The 15,675-nt window shown below is 40.7% G+C and overlaps 1 protein-coding gene across 1 annotated transcript in view; it reads right to left on the bottom strand.

Annotated features, from left to right (window-relative positions):
- The window catches only part of LOC115076855 (splicing factor U2AF 35 kDa subunit-like), a 56,745-nt gene extending 41,559 nt beyond the window's left edge, over nucleotides 1-15,186 (bottom strand). Inside the window, exons 1-2 of the mRNA XM_029578823.1 lie at nucleotides 15,099-15,186; nucleotides 6,118-6,150 (exon numbers count right to left, since the gene is read on the bottom strand). Of these exons, the coding sequence (XP_029434683.1) occupies nucleotides 6,118-6,150; nucleotides 15,099-15,160 (95 nt within the window). The 5' untranslated portion in view covers nucleotides 15,161-15,186. The remainder of the gene's footprint in view (nucleotides 1-6,117; nucleotides 6,151-15,098) is intronic.
- Between the last annotated feature and the right edge of the window lie 489 nt (nucleotides 15,187-15,675).

Genomic DNA, 15,675 nt, shown 5'->3' on the forward strand with positions numbered 1-15,675 from the left:
GTTTATGAACTGAGAGGTACCACTGTGGATTAATCTGGAAAGAGGGAATGGAACATCTATTTATAATGGTGTAATATACAAACTTCCAGCAGATTAAGATGACAGATTTAATGGAGGATATTCATAGGCTTGCTGTGAAACAGGATGTGCCACTACTAGGGGCTTTCAATTTGCCAGATGTTGCTTGGGACATTCCAGCTGAAGGATCTTCTAGAAGTAGGGAAGACCGGATTCTCTGCAAGGAGAAACTGTTCTGTCAACTTGTAATGGAACCCACACAGGAGGGGGGGTTATATTGGCCAGGTGTGCTTACCAATGGGGACAGTATTTCTGATGTTGTTGTGGATGATCATATGGGATCCCGTGACCACCAGATGGTGGTGGTTCAAAGGAAGCAAGAAAGGCTTGGATCCTAGACTTCAGGAAACCTAACTTTCTTAAAATGAGGGCGTACCTCAAGGAATAGTAAGTTGGATGGGAAAAACTAGGGGGAAGTAAAAGTGAAGAGGGCACAACTAAAAGGAGATATAAGGGCAACTAATCTTTTTGTTAGGAAACTATCTTGTTAAATCTAACTTGTACATATGTATATAATTTTCGTTTTATCATCTCCTGCCCTTGTTAACCCTCTCCCTGTTAATGTTTTTATTGTAAAGCTAGTTGCTAAGTTATGTTACATTGTGAACCGAGGTGATGTTTTGCAAACGTGCCTCGGTATATAAAAAACCCTTAAATAAATAAATAAATAAAATAAATAAAAGGAAGAGGAAAGAGGCCATTATGTTTTTTTTTTTAAGAAGTAATTGAAAAGGTAAGAGAGAAAAGGTGAAGTGGCAATATCTAGAAAAATTAAGAGATGCTGAGAAAGTAGTCAGGAATGCAAAAATTCAAATGGAAGAAAAAATAGCAAATATGGTAAAATTTGGGGGACAAGACTTTTTTTTTTAAAGATATGTTCGTGATAGAAGGAAGTGCAAAAGTGGCATTGTGAGACTCAAAAGGTGAGAAAGAAAAAGCAAAAATACTTAAATATTTCTGTTCAGTGTTCACTGTGGAAGGATCTGGAGCAGAACTACATAAAACGAACACAAATAAGATTGGAAGTGAGTTAAACCAATCGATTTTCTAAAAAGTGCATTCATGAGGCACTAACTAAACAAAGCAGATAAGGCAATGGGGTTGGATGAGATACATATGAGGCCATATATGAACCAAAAAATACCTGATACTTCAATTTCATTGCAAATCCAGCATAACTCTCTGCTTCAACGGCAGGGGAGGAAATTTGACAATTCACGCATATTCAGCATAGCCCTCTGCTTCAACGGCAGGGGAGAAAATTTTGATAATTCACGCATATCCAGCATCTGCTTCAACGGCAGGGGAGCAAGTCTGATATTTCACTTCAATGCCAAAGCCAGCATAGCTCTCTGCTTCAACGGCAGGGGAGGAAGTTTTGACACTTCACGTATATCCAGCATAGTCCTCTGCTTCAATGCAGGGGGAGCAAGACTGATACTTCACTTTCAATACATAGCCAGCATGGCTCTCTGCTTCAACGACAGGGGAGAATGAAGAAAGGTTGATCTATATTCAGGCAACAATCAACAAGGACTGAATTACACAGTCTGAATAAACAGATAAGCATGGGTGTAGCTTGCTTATTGCGGTGGTTAATACCCCTAACTAAATTAAGCTATTTCACTTAGATGCAGTTCCAACACTGCTCTCTACATTAAAGGTGGGGTGGAAGGGAAATAGAATAAAAAAAGGTTACTAAGAGCCAAGAGAAACAGATAAGTATGTGAGGAAAAAAAAAAAGTGCGAAAGCTTGCTGGGCAGACTGGATGGGCCGTTTGGTCTTCTTCTGCCGTCATTTCTATGTTTCTAAGGGAACTTACAGATGACCTGTCTGGCTCCACTAGCTGACCTTTTCAATGCTTTAGAATTTAAAGTAGTCCTGAAGAAATGGAAAAGGGCGGATGTGGTTCTTATTCATAAAGGGAAAGTAAGGAGGAGGCTAGGAACTATAGCCGGTTAGTTTGACCTCTGTGGTGAGCAAACTCACAGGCCGATACAGTACAGTGTGCTCCGATGGAGCGCAGGGTTAGCTGGCATTTGGACGCGCTAGCTTTACCCCTTATTCAGTAAGGGGTAATAGCGCGTCCAAAATGCGCATCCAACCCCCCCCCCCCCGAACCTAATAGCACCCGCAACATGCAAATGCATGTTGATGGCCCTATTAGGTATTTGCGTGCGATTCAGAAAGCAAAATGTGCAGCCAAGCCACACATTTTACTTTCAGAAATTAGCGCCTACCCAAAGGTAGGCGCTAATTTCTCCGGGGTGCCCGCTTTTCTGTGCACCCTCCGACTTAATATCATGGCGATATTAAGTCGGAGGTCCCAAAAGTTTAAAAAAGTAAAAAAAAAAAAAAGAAAAGATGTAAAATGGGCCGGCGGCTGTCGGGTTGAAAACCGGACACTCAATTTTGCCTGCGTCCGGTTTCCGAACCCGTAGCTATCAGCGGGCTCGAGAACAGACGCCGGCAAAATTGAGTGTCGGCTGTCAAACCCGCTGACAGCCGCCACGTCCGTCAAAAAAGAGGCGCTAGGGACGCACTAGTGTCCCTAGTGCCTCTTTTTACCTCCGGGCCTAATTTAAATAAATTAAATACTGAATCGAGCGCACAGGAGAGTGGCCTGTGCTCGCCCGCTCTCTCGCGATTTTACTGTATCGGCCCGTAATAGAATAGCTGCTAAAATGGAGGAAAGTGCAATTTTTGGAATCCAATGGATTGCAAAATCTGAAGTAGTATGGGGTAGATTTTTAAAGTTATGCACGGGCGTAGATTTGTTCGCGCAACCCGGCGTGAACAAATTTACGCCCGATTTTATAACATGTGCACGCTGCCGCGCGCATGCTATAAAATCCAGAGTTGGCGAGCGCAAGGGGGGTGCACAATTGTGCAACCTATGAGTGTCAAGCCGAGCAGCCTGCCTCCGTTCCCTCCAAGGCCGCTTAGAAATCAGAGCGCCTCAGAGGGAACTATTTTTCTGCACCTCCCCACCTTCCCTTACCTAACCCACCCCCCAGCCCTAACTAAATCCCCCCCCCCCACCTTTGTTCAGAAAGTTACAACTGCCTGCCATTTCCCAGCCCGGAGGCTGGTTCGGAGGCCACGGCCACGCCCCGGGCCAGCACCATGCCCATGGTCCCGCCCCCGGAACACCCCCAAACGCCGCGCCACCCCTGACACGCCCCCCAAGCAAAGCCCTGGGACTTGCGCGTGCCGGCGTCTATGCAACATAGGCGCGCAAGTCCCCTGCGCGCGTAAATCTGGCTGGATTTACACGCACAGGGCTTTTAAAATCTGCCTCTAAGGTTTTACCAGATGTAATCCTGTCAGATTAATCTGATCATTTCTCTGATTGTGGTGATCAGTAGAGTTGGATCAAGGGAGAGAGCTAGACGAAATATACTTGGATTTCAGCAAGGCCTTTGACACTTCCATACAGAAGACTTATAAATAAATTGGGAGCCTTGGTATGGAACCTAGAACAACTGACAGGGTTAGAAACTGGCTGAGTGGAGGCGACAAAGCATAATGGTAAATAGAGTTCTCTCTGAGGTGGGGAAGGTTAATAGCGGTGTGCCTAAGGGATCGCTCTTTGGAGCAGTACTTTCAATATTTTTGTGAGCCGCAGAAAGACTGGCACGCATAGGTTGCCGAGATTTGTCTTTTTGCCAATGATACCAAAATCCGTAACAGAGTGGACAGCCAGGAAGGTGTGGAAAAGATCTAGCCAAGCTCGAGGAATGCTCTAAGGTCTGGCAGCTAAGATTTAATGCTAAAAAATGGAGAGTATTTTAGAATACAAAAACCCAAGGGAAAGGTACAGTCTCCTAACCACGAAGCAGAGTGGGATCTGGGGATGATTATAGCTGATAATATTAAGGTGGCCCAACAGGTGGATAAAACATGGTAAATCCAGAAAGATGCCTGGCTGTACAGGGAGAGGAATGGTTAGCAGAAAAAAGGGAGGGCGGTACTACTGCCCCTATGTAGGGTCCTTGGTGAGACCTCACTTGAATATGGTTTACAATTCTGGAGACTGCATCTTCAGAAAAATACAAAGAGTATGGAGTCAGTCCAGAAGGGTGGCTACTAAAATGGTCAGCAGTCTTCTTTCTAAAGCATATGGGGTAGACAAAGATCTAAACATATACACCCTGGAGGAAAGGGTGTATATATTAAAGGTTTCCATGCACAGGAGGTGAGCCTCTCAACAGAAAGGAGGATCTAAAACAAGGGATCATGCAATGCGTTGAAAGGGAGTAGACTCAGGAGTAATCTTAGGAAATATTTCTTTACAGAGAGGATGGTGGATAAATGGAATAGCCTCCCAGTGGTGAAGGGAGACAAAAACAGTATCTGAATTCAAGGAAGCATGGGATAAATACAGGGGATTTCTAAATAGGTGATGGGAATTATAATGCTAAATTAATTGGTTGGATGGGCAGATTAGATGGGCCATATGGTCTTTTTCTGCTGTCATGTTTCTAATTTACCTACCCCCAATTGAATCAACATATGAAAGGAACTAAACTCCATCACAGATTCACGTGCTAAAATCAAGCCTCTCACATACTTTAACAATTTCAGAGATTTCCAGCTTAAACTCTAAACTATCTGTAGAAAACCACAAATTTTCCTGCTCAGGTTCTTCCCTAATCATTGCTATTTATCAAATAAAAAACAGTAACAAGATCTACCATTAACCTCCCATGCACCCTCTCAACAGAGACTGATCACTCAACAATATTTTCACTATCTGATATAGCTTACTAGGTTTGTTATGGACCAATTTTAACTGATTTGAAAAATAATTCTGTTCAGCCTCTCTCATCTATGATTTTCATGTAGTCAGCAAATCTGATCACTTCACTTGCTCTCTTTTCCAGATTGAGTAATGTAAATACTGCTTCCAGTACAGATCCCTGAAACACTTCACTATTTACCTCTTCTCCATTAGGAAAACTGACAATTAAGTCCTATTTTGTTTCCTTTTAACCAGTTACCAATCCACAGTAAGATCACCTCCTTTCCTATGACTTTTAATTTACTGATATGTCTCTGATAAGGGACTTTATCAAATGCTTTCTGAAAATCCAAAAATACTGTATCAACTTTATCCAATATCTCAATCACGCTCTAAAAGACCTCCCTTTGCTAAATCAGCATTACATTAACTACCCTCCAGTCCTCAGGAACAGATGCAGATTTGAGCAATAGGTCACAGATTACAAGTATCAGGTCTATAATTTCATATGATCTTATTCATGCATGCCTGTTTACATCGTATAATTTGCACAGAAACGTTATGACTGAATGTCTGATACACTGACAATGTGCAGAATCCAGTGTCAAATTACAAATATTTTAATCTGTATTTTACATAATTGTCAGATATCTCAGAAAAACATGTATTTGTAATGTAATATTATAGAAAGGATGCTGGATAGAGATGTGTGAACAATTTCAAGTCGAGCCAGGTGGATTTTAGCGTGGTTAAAGTTTGCTGGTAATTTCAAATTTTTCCTGCTGGATCAGTGGGAAAAGCTAAATTGAATCTGAAATATTTGCTCTGAATCTTTGAAGCTCCAAAGTGAACTCTGATCTACTTTGGATTTCTTGAAAATATGAAGTGGATTTTCAGATTATTTTGGAAATTCTTTAAAATGTTTGTCAAACTAATACATATATTTGAAACTTTTCCAGGTTCCTTGAATTGTTCAATGAAACTATCAGAAAATAGTTCACACATCTCTAATGTTATATTAACAATAACTGAATTTCTGGACTTTTGTGCATTTATATTAGAAACAGAGAATTGTCCTAATGACCTTCTTAATATAATTTGAATTATGCCATGCTATTATTCAAAACTATGCTCAACAAAAATGGTTTTGGCTTAGCTTTTATAAAGAAATGTTTTTAAATGAACATGTACATTTTAATCAACTATTAAAAGCTTTATATTGCTAATAATTAAAACCTCAGACATTGAATCAAGATTCTGCCACCCCATAAAAAGTATAAAAAATGAAACAAACTTGTTAATTTCTAATCTTGTCTGTTGTCTGTCCCTGAAAAGATGAAAAATGAAAGTTTGTTAGTTTGAATATTTCATTGTTGCCAGTTATACACAGGTGGTGCTTATTACAGCTTCAAATGCTTTTATCATATCCGTGCATGCAGAACATGTGAACATAATTGTTACATTTTTCCTTAAAGTTCCTTCTCTATAAATGAGCCTTCTTTTTCACTTTGAAGATTATTTTTTTTCATGTTCCCAATAGTACTTTGTGCGAATTCTGGAAAGAAGTTTATCATTAGCGAGGGAAATGCAACACTTGAACTAGAGTTGACCCTTAGATATTATAAAATATAAACTGATACAGAAGACACATTCCCTTTCCTTCTTGAATGGCATAAGGTGAAGGCTCATCTGGAGAGAGAGATTTACCCTTGGTCATACAAGAGAAACAGCCAATATTTGATCTGCAAAACTCTGTACAGTCATTTGCACTATAAAAACAGTCCTACAAACACTATGGCTTCTGAAAGACTCCATCCATCAACCAGGATAATTAGCTTCTCCTCCACATAGCATCCTGCAAATAGCATACAATTAGCACCAAGACTGCTTTACCATCCTACTCCATCATATGCTGCAGTCTGAATGGAACAGAATCTTCTCTGCTTTTATCAGCAGGACACAACAAACTGCTGGTTACAACATAATAGCCCACCATCACATATGTTTGGAACACTGTTTTAAAGCAAAGCCACTTTTGCAATATGTGATGGCATCAGAAAGGAGAAATTAGTTCTTACCTGATAGTTTCCTTTCCTTGAGTCCAGCCAGATCAGTCGAGATGTATGGGTTATACTCCCCAACCCAGTAGATGGAGACAGAGAATAACAGATACGCTTACATCACCCCTTATAAGATCTGTGCTGAACTCAGCTTGCCAATATTTTATTGTGATGCAGTGCAGAACTGCCGGGGTCAGGAACAGCCCCGGCACCATAGGATGAAGTCAGGTAATACCAGAGGCGGACAGCAGAGGGCGTTGCCGAAGGCAGCAAAAACTACAACTCCCAGGTTCTTAGAACCACCACCTGACCCCGTGGGCAGAGCAAGAGGGGAAACAGGGAGGGAGCAATGAGTTAAACGATAACGAATCAGACATAGCTGAATCGATGGAGTTGGAGGAAGGGGGCGTGCCGGCATGGTGGTAATGGCCAGAAAAGCCTAGCTCCTCAGAACAGGAGGGGGAAGGGATGGAGGTAGGTTCTGGGGGAGAGGAATCCTCCAGCTCAGCCATGGATACTGAGTAGCCAGGAAGGGGGAAGTTACAACTCATATCTTAAAGGAGAGTGGGGATGAAGGGCTCTATAGAGCATGTGGGGTAAATGCTTTAAAGAGGGTCTTTGACTTAATAGTAAAACTGGTCAAGCACCAAGCGGGCGGGCTAGGAAACTGAACTAGATGTTTGGGCAGTGAGTTCCCAATAACTGGTGGAGGTGAGGGATGAAGTAATGGTAATGAACATTTGAATTGCCTTATAAACTGTTTTGAAGAAAACTGTGTCTTTTGCTTGCGGGGTGGTTTCACCCCTCGCTCCTTCTAAGGAGAACCCTGAAGCCAAACAGAAGCAGGGTCTGCTTAGACCAGGACCTGGGGAGTTACAAGCTCCTGGCCAGTCCAGGGGCGAAGAGGGACTCCCTGAAGACGTAACCAGGAACCCAGAGAAGTGGCAGATCCGGGCAGCGCTGGCGGTGAGCCGTTACACTATGTAATAAGCTAAGATACAAACTCACCAGCCTCAGAACAAAAGGGTTTCCTGGGAAGCAGTATTTAGAGAACAGAACCTTCAGAGCATTCAAAAGGCATGAACCGAACTGTGGCCCACAAAATGTATTATACTTATGTCCTCAAAAGCCTGTACCAAAAACAAAGGCTGAAAACTCTTGGCAGAAAGGGAGGGTTCTGGACTGGTCTGGCTGGACTCGATTATCAGGCAAGAACTAATTTCTTCTTCCTCTTTATCCAACCAGACCCGTCCAGATACATGGAATGTACCCAAGCTAACCCTCAACCAAGCAGGACAATGCCAACCCCTGTTCCAAGATCCCTAAGCCAAAACCTGTCTCTACCCTGGCTTGGACATCAACCAATACTTAAAAAAGGAATGCAAAGAAAACAAAGTCCCGCCTTGCAAATCTAGAGAGAGACCAAAAGCAACTCCTTCAAGATGCTGCTTGCACCCTGGTAGAATGAGCACTTAACCTCTTAAGAAGAGGCAGACTTTTTTCAAAGTAGACGGCGCCTATGACTTCTTTAATCCATGTAGCTATCGATCCCAATTCACCCTTCCTGGGACCACTGAAAAGGACAAAAAGATGACCAGATTTCCTGAAATCATTAGACACTTTCAAATGTATATGTTGTTATGAATGTTTTTAGTGTGATCTAATCTGGGCATTTATGGTAGGATAGCCAATAAATGATTAAATATTTTTTTCACATCCAAACAATGCAGCTGAACATACTCTTCTCCGCACAAATACCTCTGGAAGGAGGGCACACACACTGCCCTGAAAGGTCTACATCCAAAAAAGAAGGTCCAGGCCCCACCACCCAAACCTTTAAAATGTGTAGAGAGTCCCGCATTAGGGCTGGAGCTTATCCTCACACCCAGCCCAGTTGGTGCCACTTTCCAAAATGGCTGACCTGAATTTGCCTAGCCATGTGACTGGGCAAGGTCCAGGGAGATTCAATTTGTTTTCCATCAGTTAGGACAGTAGCCAAGAGCTCAAAGAGAATTTTTCCATAATAGATCCTTGAATTTTGGAACCTGCACCAAGGGAGTTAAGGTTGGAGCCAAATTATTTGGCCCTTCAGAAGAAGGTGAAATACCGGTTATTTCCATGCTAAGGCCAAGGTAATAAGTAGCAGCATTCACTGGTATGATTTTCCTTTTAGGTTATTTAGATTTCTTGTTTTTAATTTGTATATTTTTAGAATTTTTTTGAAGTATTTAATTATTTTTATTGTATTATGATTTGTTTTAAATTGTTGTACACCACATCAGCCAGGATTGTCCCCGAGTATGCAGTTAATAGAATGATTAAATAAATACTATTAGTAATTTGTAAACCTATCATTAAAATCAGCTTTGGCTACCTTCCAATCTTAAGGTACTAATGTAATGCCAATTTTTAGAAAGGGGTACGGGGTGATCCAGAAAATTACAGACCAGTGACCTGGACATCAATGCTGGACAAAATGGTTGAATCTATTAAAAAGTACAAAATTACTGAACATATAGATAGTCATAGTTTAATGGGACAAAGTCAATATGGATTTAGCCTCTTCGATCTGCTACATTTTTTTGAAGGCGTGGATAAACGTGGATAAAGGTGGGCCAGTTGAAAAAGTGTATCTGGATATTCAGAAAGTGTCTGACAAAATACCTCATGAGAGACTCTTGAGAAAATTATCAAGTCATGGGATAGGAGGCAATGTTCTATTAGGGCTAAATGATCAATTTTCTCAATGGAGAAAAGGCAACTAGTGGCATGCCCCAGGGATCTGTACTGGGACACAGCTTTTTTTTCAAATTAAATTTTGTATTAATCATGGAGTATAATACAAAATAGCAATCTGTAACATTGTAATAAACCAAATATACAATCAACCATGACATGTTTTCCATTATAACCCCCCCCCCCCTAAATGACAATAAACTTGTTCAATCAGTTGAACAGACAGTCACTGAGACAGATGGAATAAGTCAATGTGGTTCCCACCCTACTATATTTTGACACCTTATCCTTTCGAATCACAGTAAGGTAACTCATATTGGTGTAGATTTTCTACTCTGCGAGCACTTCCCAGCACGCACACATGGACGCACGCATGATACAAAATCCATAGGCCACACGCACATGCGTGGCGGACTTTTGCAATTTCCACACAGCGACGCATTCCAGCTTTTTCCAGTTCCCTCCCATTCTGCTCCAATTAAGGACTGGGAGGGAACTTCCCTCACCCCTTACCTAATCTCCCTTCCCCTCTCCTCCTCACCCCCTAAACCCTACCTTTTTCTTTTTTTTCCCTTGGTTTCACAACTTACTTCAGCTCGGGAGCTGAAGTAAGTTGCGTGCACCGGCAGCCGGGTCTTTGGGAGATTGATCAATGCTGCTGTCCCGGCCCACCCCCCAGCCTGCTCCTTCAAAGAGGCCTGGTACTTATTCGTGTACCGGTTAGCCTGACTTCAGTGCCAGGAAAAATAGTGGAAAGTGTTCTAAACATCAAAATCACAGAACATATAGAAAGACATGGTTTAATGGAACAAAGTCAGCATGGCTTTACCCAGGGCAAGTCTTGCCTCACAAATCTGCTTCACTTTTTTGAAGGAGTTAATAAACATGTGGATAAAGGTGAACCGGTAGATATAGTGTACTTGGATTTTCAGAAGGCGTTTGACAAAGTTCCTCATGAGAGGCTTCTAGGAAAAGTAAAAAGTCATGGGATAGGTGGCGATGTCCTTTCGTGGATTGCAAACTGGCTAAAAGACAGGAAACAGAGAGTAGGATTGAATGGGCAATTTTCTCAGTGGAAGGGAGTGGACAGTGGAGTGCCTCAGGGATCTGTATTGGGACCCTTACTGTTCAATATATTTATAAATGATCTGGAAAGAAATACGACGAGTAAGATAATCAAATTTGCAGATGACACAAAATTGTTCAGAGTAGTTAAATCACAAGCAGATTGTGATAAATTGCAGGAAGACCTTGTGAGACTGGAAAATTGGGCATCCAAATGGCAGATGAAATTTAATGTGGATAAGTGCAAGGTGATGCATATAGGGAAAAATAACCCATGCTATAATTACACAATGTTGGGTTCCATATTAGGTGCTACAACCCAAGAAAGAGATCTAGGTGTCATAGTGGATAACACATTGAAATCGTCGGTGCAGTGTGCTGCGGCAGTCAAAAAAGCAAACAGAATGTTGGGAATTATTAGAAAAGGAATGATGAATAAAATGGAAAATGTCATAATGCCTCTGTATCGCTCCATGGTGAGACCGCACCTTGAATACTGTGTACAATTCTGGTCGCCGCATCTCAAAAAAGATATAATTGCGATGGAGAAGGTACAGAGAAGGGCTACCAAAATGATAAGGGGAATGGAACAACTCCCCTATGAGGAAAGACTAAAGAGGTTAGGACTTTTCAGCTTGGAGAAGAGACGACTGAGGGGGGATATGATAGAGGTGTTTAAAATCATGAGAGGTCTAGAACGGGTAGATGTGAATCAGTTATTTACTCTTTCGGATAGTAGAAAGACTAGGGGGCACTCCATGAAGTTAGCATGGGGCACATTTAAAACTAATCGGAGAAAGTTCTTTTTTACTCAACGCACAATTAAACTCTGGAATTTGTTGCCAGAGAATGTGGTTCGTGCAGTTAGTATAGCTGTGTTTAAAAAAAGGATTGGATAAGTTCTTGGAGGAGAAGTCCATTACCTGCTATTAAGTTCACTTAGAGAATAGCCACTGCCATTAGCAATGGTTACATGGAATAGACTTAGTTTTTGGGTATTTGCCAGGTTCTTATGGCCTGGATTGGCCACTGTTGGAAACAGGATGCTGGGCTTGATGGACCCTTGGTCTGACCCAGTATGGCATTTTCTTATGTTCTTATTTTTGCGCGTGGTCAGACCTCTTCGAAAATTGGCCCGGCCACGCGTGTAAACGCCGGGATTTATGTGCGCGGGCCGTTTAAAATCTACCCTATAATGTATAGTCCATAATCTACATACCACAAGTCGTAATATAGGTGGTTCTGGACACTTCCAGTGCGCCGCCAGTTCACAGCGAGCTGCACACAGAACATGGTTAATCAAAAGCTTAATTTCCACTGACCAGCAATCCAGGTATTGTGATGATAAAAAGATCTTAAGAGTCCCATGTGATTAGAATAGAAACCATATTCTCAACCATTGTCCCAATACTCGGACAAGTCCACTACATATGAAAAAACTTTCCTTCATCGTTACATTGCCGCCAGCATGCAGATGGATAATTCAGGTAAATCTTAAGGATTTTATCAGGCATGAGGTACCTTCTACACATTAATTTGTAATTTAATTCGATTATTGCTGAAGATATGGAACTTTTAGCCATTACCATATAACAATCCTCCCACACTTGAATATCCAGTTCTTCCCCCAATCCTTTTCCTATTCATTTACATGCCTTGTCTTATCTCCTAACGGAGGCACTAGTAATTTATACATTTTACAAAGCAATTCTCTATGAACATTTTGTTTTAAACACGTCCTCAAAGTCAGAAAGTGTTCTAGCAACCTGACTCCTAATCTCTGCTTTGTGATAACAGTGAACTAGTTACAAATATCTTAAGTGTTCAGTTATTGGTAACCTAAATTTTTTCTAATAAATCATCAAAACTAAATTTGTTTTGGGGAAAGGAGTTGCCCACAATACCATCCGATTCTGTTTGAAATATATAGAAGCGTCTGATGTGCGTACTTCTTCTACATAAATGCACACTGGCATTAACGGTGAATACTCAGTGTGTCCTTTTAATCTAAACTTGTATTTAGTCTATATCGTGAAAGTTAATGCTATAAAGATATTATCTATTTTATGGAACATGCCCACAATATGGAGTCCAAACAGTCCTGAGACAGCCCATTTGCTCATTGTGTACCCACTGTTTAATCTTGCTCTTTGGGAACCAATGATACACAGCCCTCAATTCGCAGCTGCATAGTAATGCTGAAAATCAGGAACTGCCAACCCTCCCCCTTAGTTTTTTCCCTACACAGAATCCATCTTTGGAGGTCTTTTTCGCCTTATATACTGAAACAGTCTTATGTAAATGTTTCAAAAACCCCATCTGGCATTTAAGTAGTCAAGGTTTGAAAGAAATAAAGCTATCTGGGCAGAAATCATTTTGATCATTGCTATTCAGCTACCTCCAACTCTTTCGTAGTTTTTTCCATTAAAGGTAGATAACTGAAATTAGTTTTTGCCAATCAGCTCCCAATTAAACTCCTAAATACCTAATACTTCCCTTAGCCCACTTGAAAGAAAATACATCTCTTATTTGAGATATGAGTCTTCCAATGTTCTGATTTCCCTATATTCACTTTGAATCCAGAGACTGAGCTGAACTCGTTCAATTCCTTAAACACAACAGGTAAAAACAAAAAAGGGTCCTCACTTGTAAACAAGATATCATCCACAAATAATGAGATCTTAAACTGAGACTTGGCAACCGCTATTCCACGTATGTCCCCATTTTGTATGATTTTTCCTGCAAAAGGCCACATGAGCAAAGCAAATAATGGTGATAATGGACATCCTTGTCTTGTCCCTCTTCCCAACTCAAATATAGAGGAGTAAGTACCATTCAATTTAATACATGCTTTGGGGGAGGAGTACATTGCCAGCAGCCATTTTTTAAATTTAGGGTCCAAGCCAACCTTACCCAATACTTTAAACATAAATGTCCAATGAACGTGGCCAAATACCTTCTTGGTATCAACTGCTAGCATCACTGATAGTTTCTTCCTTTCTTTCCATCCATCATCAAATTTATTATTTACGAATATTGTCCGATGCCTGTATCCCTGGAATAAAGCCAGATTGATCAACATGGACCAAATCTGGTAACACCTTATTCAAACGTGAAGCCAGTATCGTTGCTACTAGTTTCAAATCTATGTTTAAAAGTGAGATTGGTCTAAAAGAACTACATAAAGTAGCATCCTTACCTGGCTTAGGTAGAATGGCAATACCTGCTAAGTGCATGGACCTCGGTAATAAATCATTTATCAATATTGAGTTATATAATTTCTGAAGATATGGAACTAATACGTCCTTAATTTTTTATAAAACTATCCTGTGTAACCATCTAACCCCAGAGATTTAGCTTTAGAGATGAGACTGCGATATCTATTTCCATACTTTTATATTCCTATCTAACACCAGGGCTACTTCCGGAGATACACTTGGGATGGTAATTTCTCCTAGATAACTGTCAATATCTTCTTCAATAATGTTACTTTCAGCCATATACAATTCCTAATAGAACTGTATACACCACTGTCTGATTTGATCATTATCGTATAAAACAGCCCCTGCTATAGCTTTTATTTTCAAAATCTGGTTTTGAATAGTTGTCATTTTATTTGCCACGCTAGTAATTTACTGGATTTCTGGATTTCCCTATTCATGATAATCCTGGTGATTAATGTCTATTTTATACTGAATCTCCTCACATGTAATGGCATGCAATCTCATCTAGTTCTCTGAGTACTTTAGTACTCCTACTTCTCTGATGACAAAACTGATAATGCCACAAAATCTAATTTTTGTTTCTTGACAGCTGCAACTTTGGCTATCATTTGACCAAGCAGAACCACCTTAAAGCTATCCTACAATGTCTGCTGAGAAACCTCTCCATTATCATTGAAATGAAAATGCTCCCTTGTGTCTTTGTAGATAACTGTGAATCATGTAATAAAGAATCGCTTAATTTCCAATATTTTTGAAATACTGGCAGGCTGAGGTCACCTCAGAGTTATATATATCCTGTGGACATCAGCTTGCTCCATCTCCATCTGCTGTCAGGGGAGCATAAATCCATTGGCCCCGAGTCCATCTGTCTAGTTTGTGATGAAATGCTGGTTTTGGATACACAAGTATTGTGGTAAGCAGCAAAATGACATTTATTTGCAATAAATCAGACCTATCTGAAAATTACAAGTAAAATTCTCTTTCAATTTTGAAAGCTGAATCAGGTGGTTTCTATTGTGACACATCGTAGCCAATCACAGCACATAAATTAATATCCACTAACATCAGAGTAGAGACTCTTGATACAATGCCAGAATTGTGCTGGGATAGAAAGCATGGGCCAAACATCAGAATCCTTACTTCTATGGGCAACAGTTGAAAAGAGCTAAGATTCTTACTAGTTTACTTACTTCTTGCGACGACGTCCATATAACTCACGGCGCAATTCCCTTGAAATGGGCTTCAGATGCATAAAGTTACAGAACCCGCCTCGCGTGCACTCCCTGAGGAATAAAACACACACATTAACCAAAAGGAAGTGTATGGGTATACATCTAGCAAGGAAGGGTAGGTTATGTGGGGGATACATGCTCAATATATGAGAACAGCAATATACCAGAACAGTCTGTGAATAAGTTATCAATCTACAACAGACTTTTTTCAGTGACCACTGCCTGTGGAAAAATTATCTGGAAGAGCATGCTGTACACTTTGACAGCATAAAGTATGGCACATGAACTCCCAGATATGCCATTCTTACATACAACTTAACAATGCCCTTTTGTAGATGTGGTCTCCATAACTGCTCACAGTATTCAAGGGGGGTCTTATCAGAGACCTCTATAGAGGTAATACTACTTTCCTCTTCCAACCAATGACAACTTTCTCTCTGCACCCAAGTATATTATTGGCTCTCCCAAATGATTTGTCACATTAACCAGTTACACTGAATTCATTCTAGTTCTTTTCCCTGTTTTCTAGTTTTTC

The sequence above is a fragment of the Rhinatrema bivittatum genome, chromosome 15, assembly GCF_901001135.1.
Source record: "Rhinatrema bivittatum chromosome 15, aRhiBiv1.1, whole genome shotgun sequence".
In the NCBI taxonomy this organism is placed as follows: Eukaryota; Metazoa; Chordata; class Amphibia; order Gymnophiona; family Rhinatrematidae; genus Rhinatrema; species Rhinatrema bivittatum.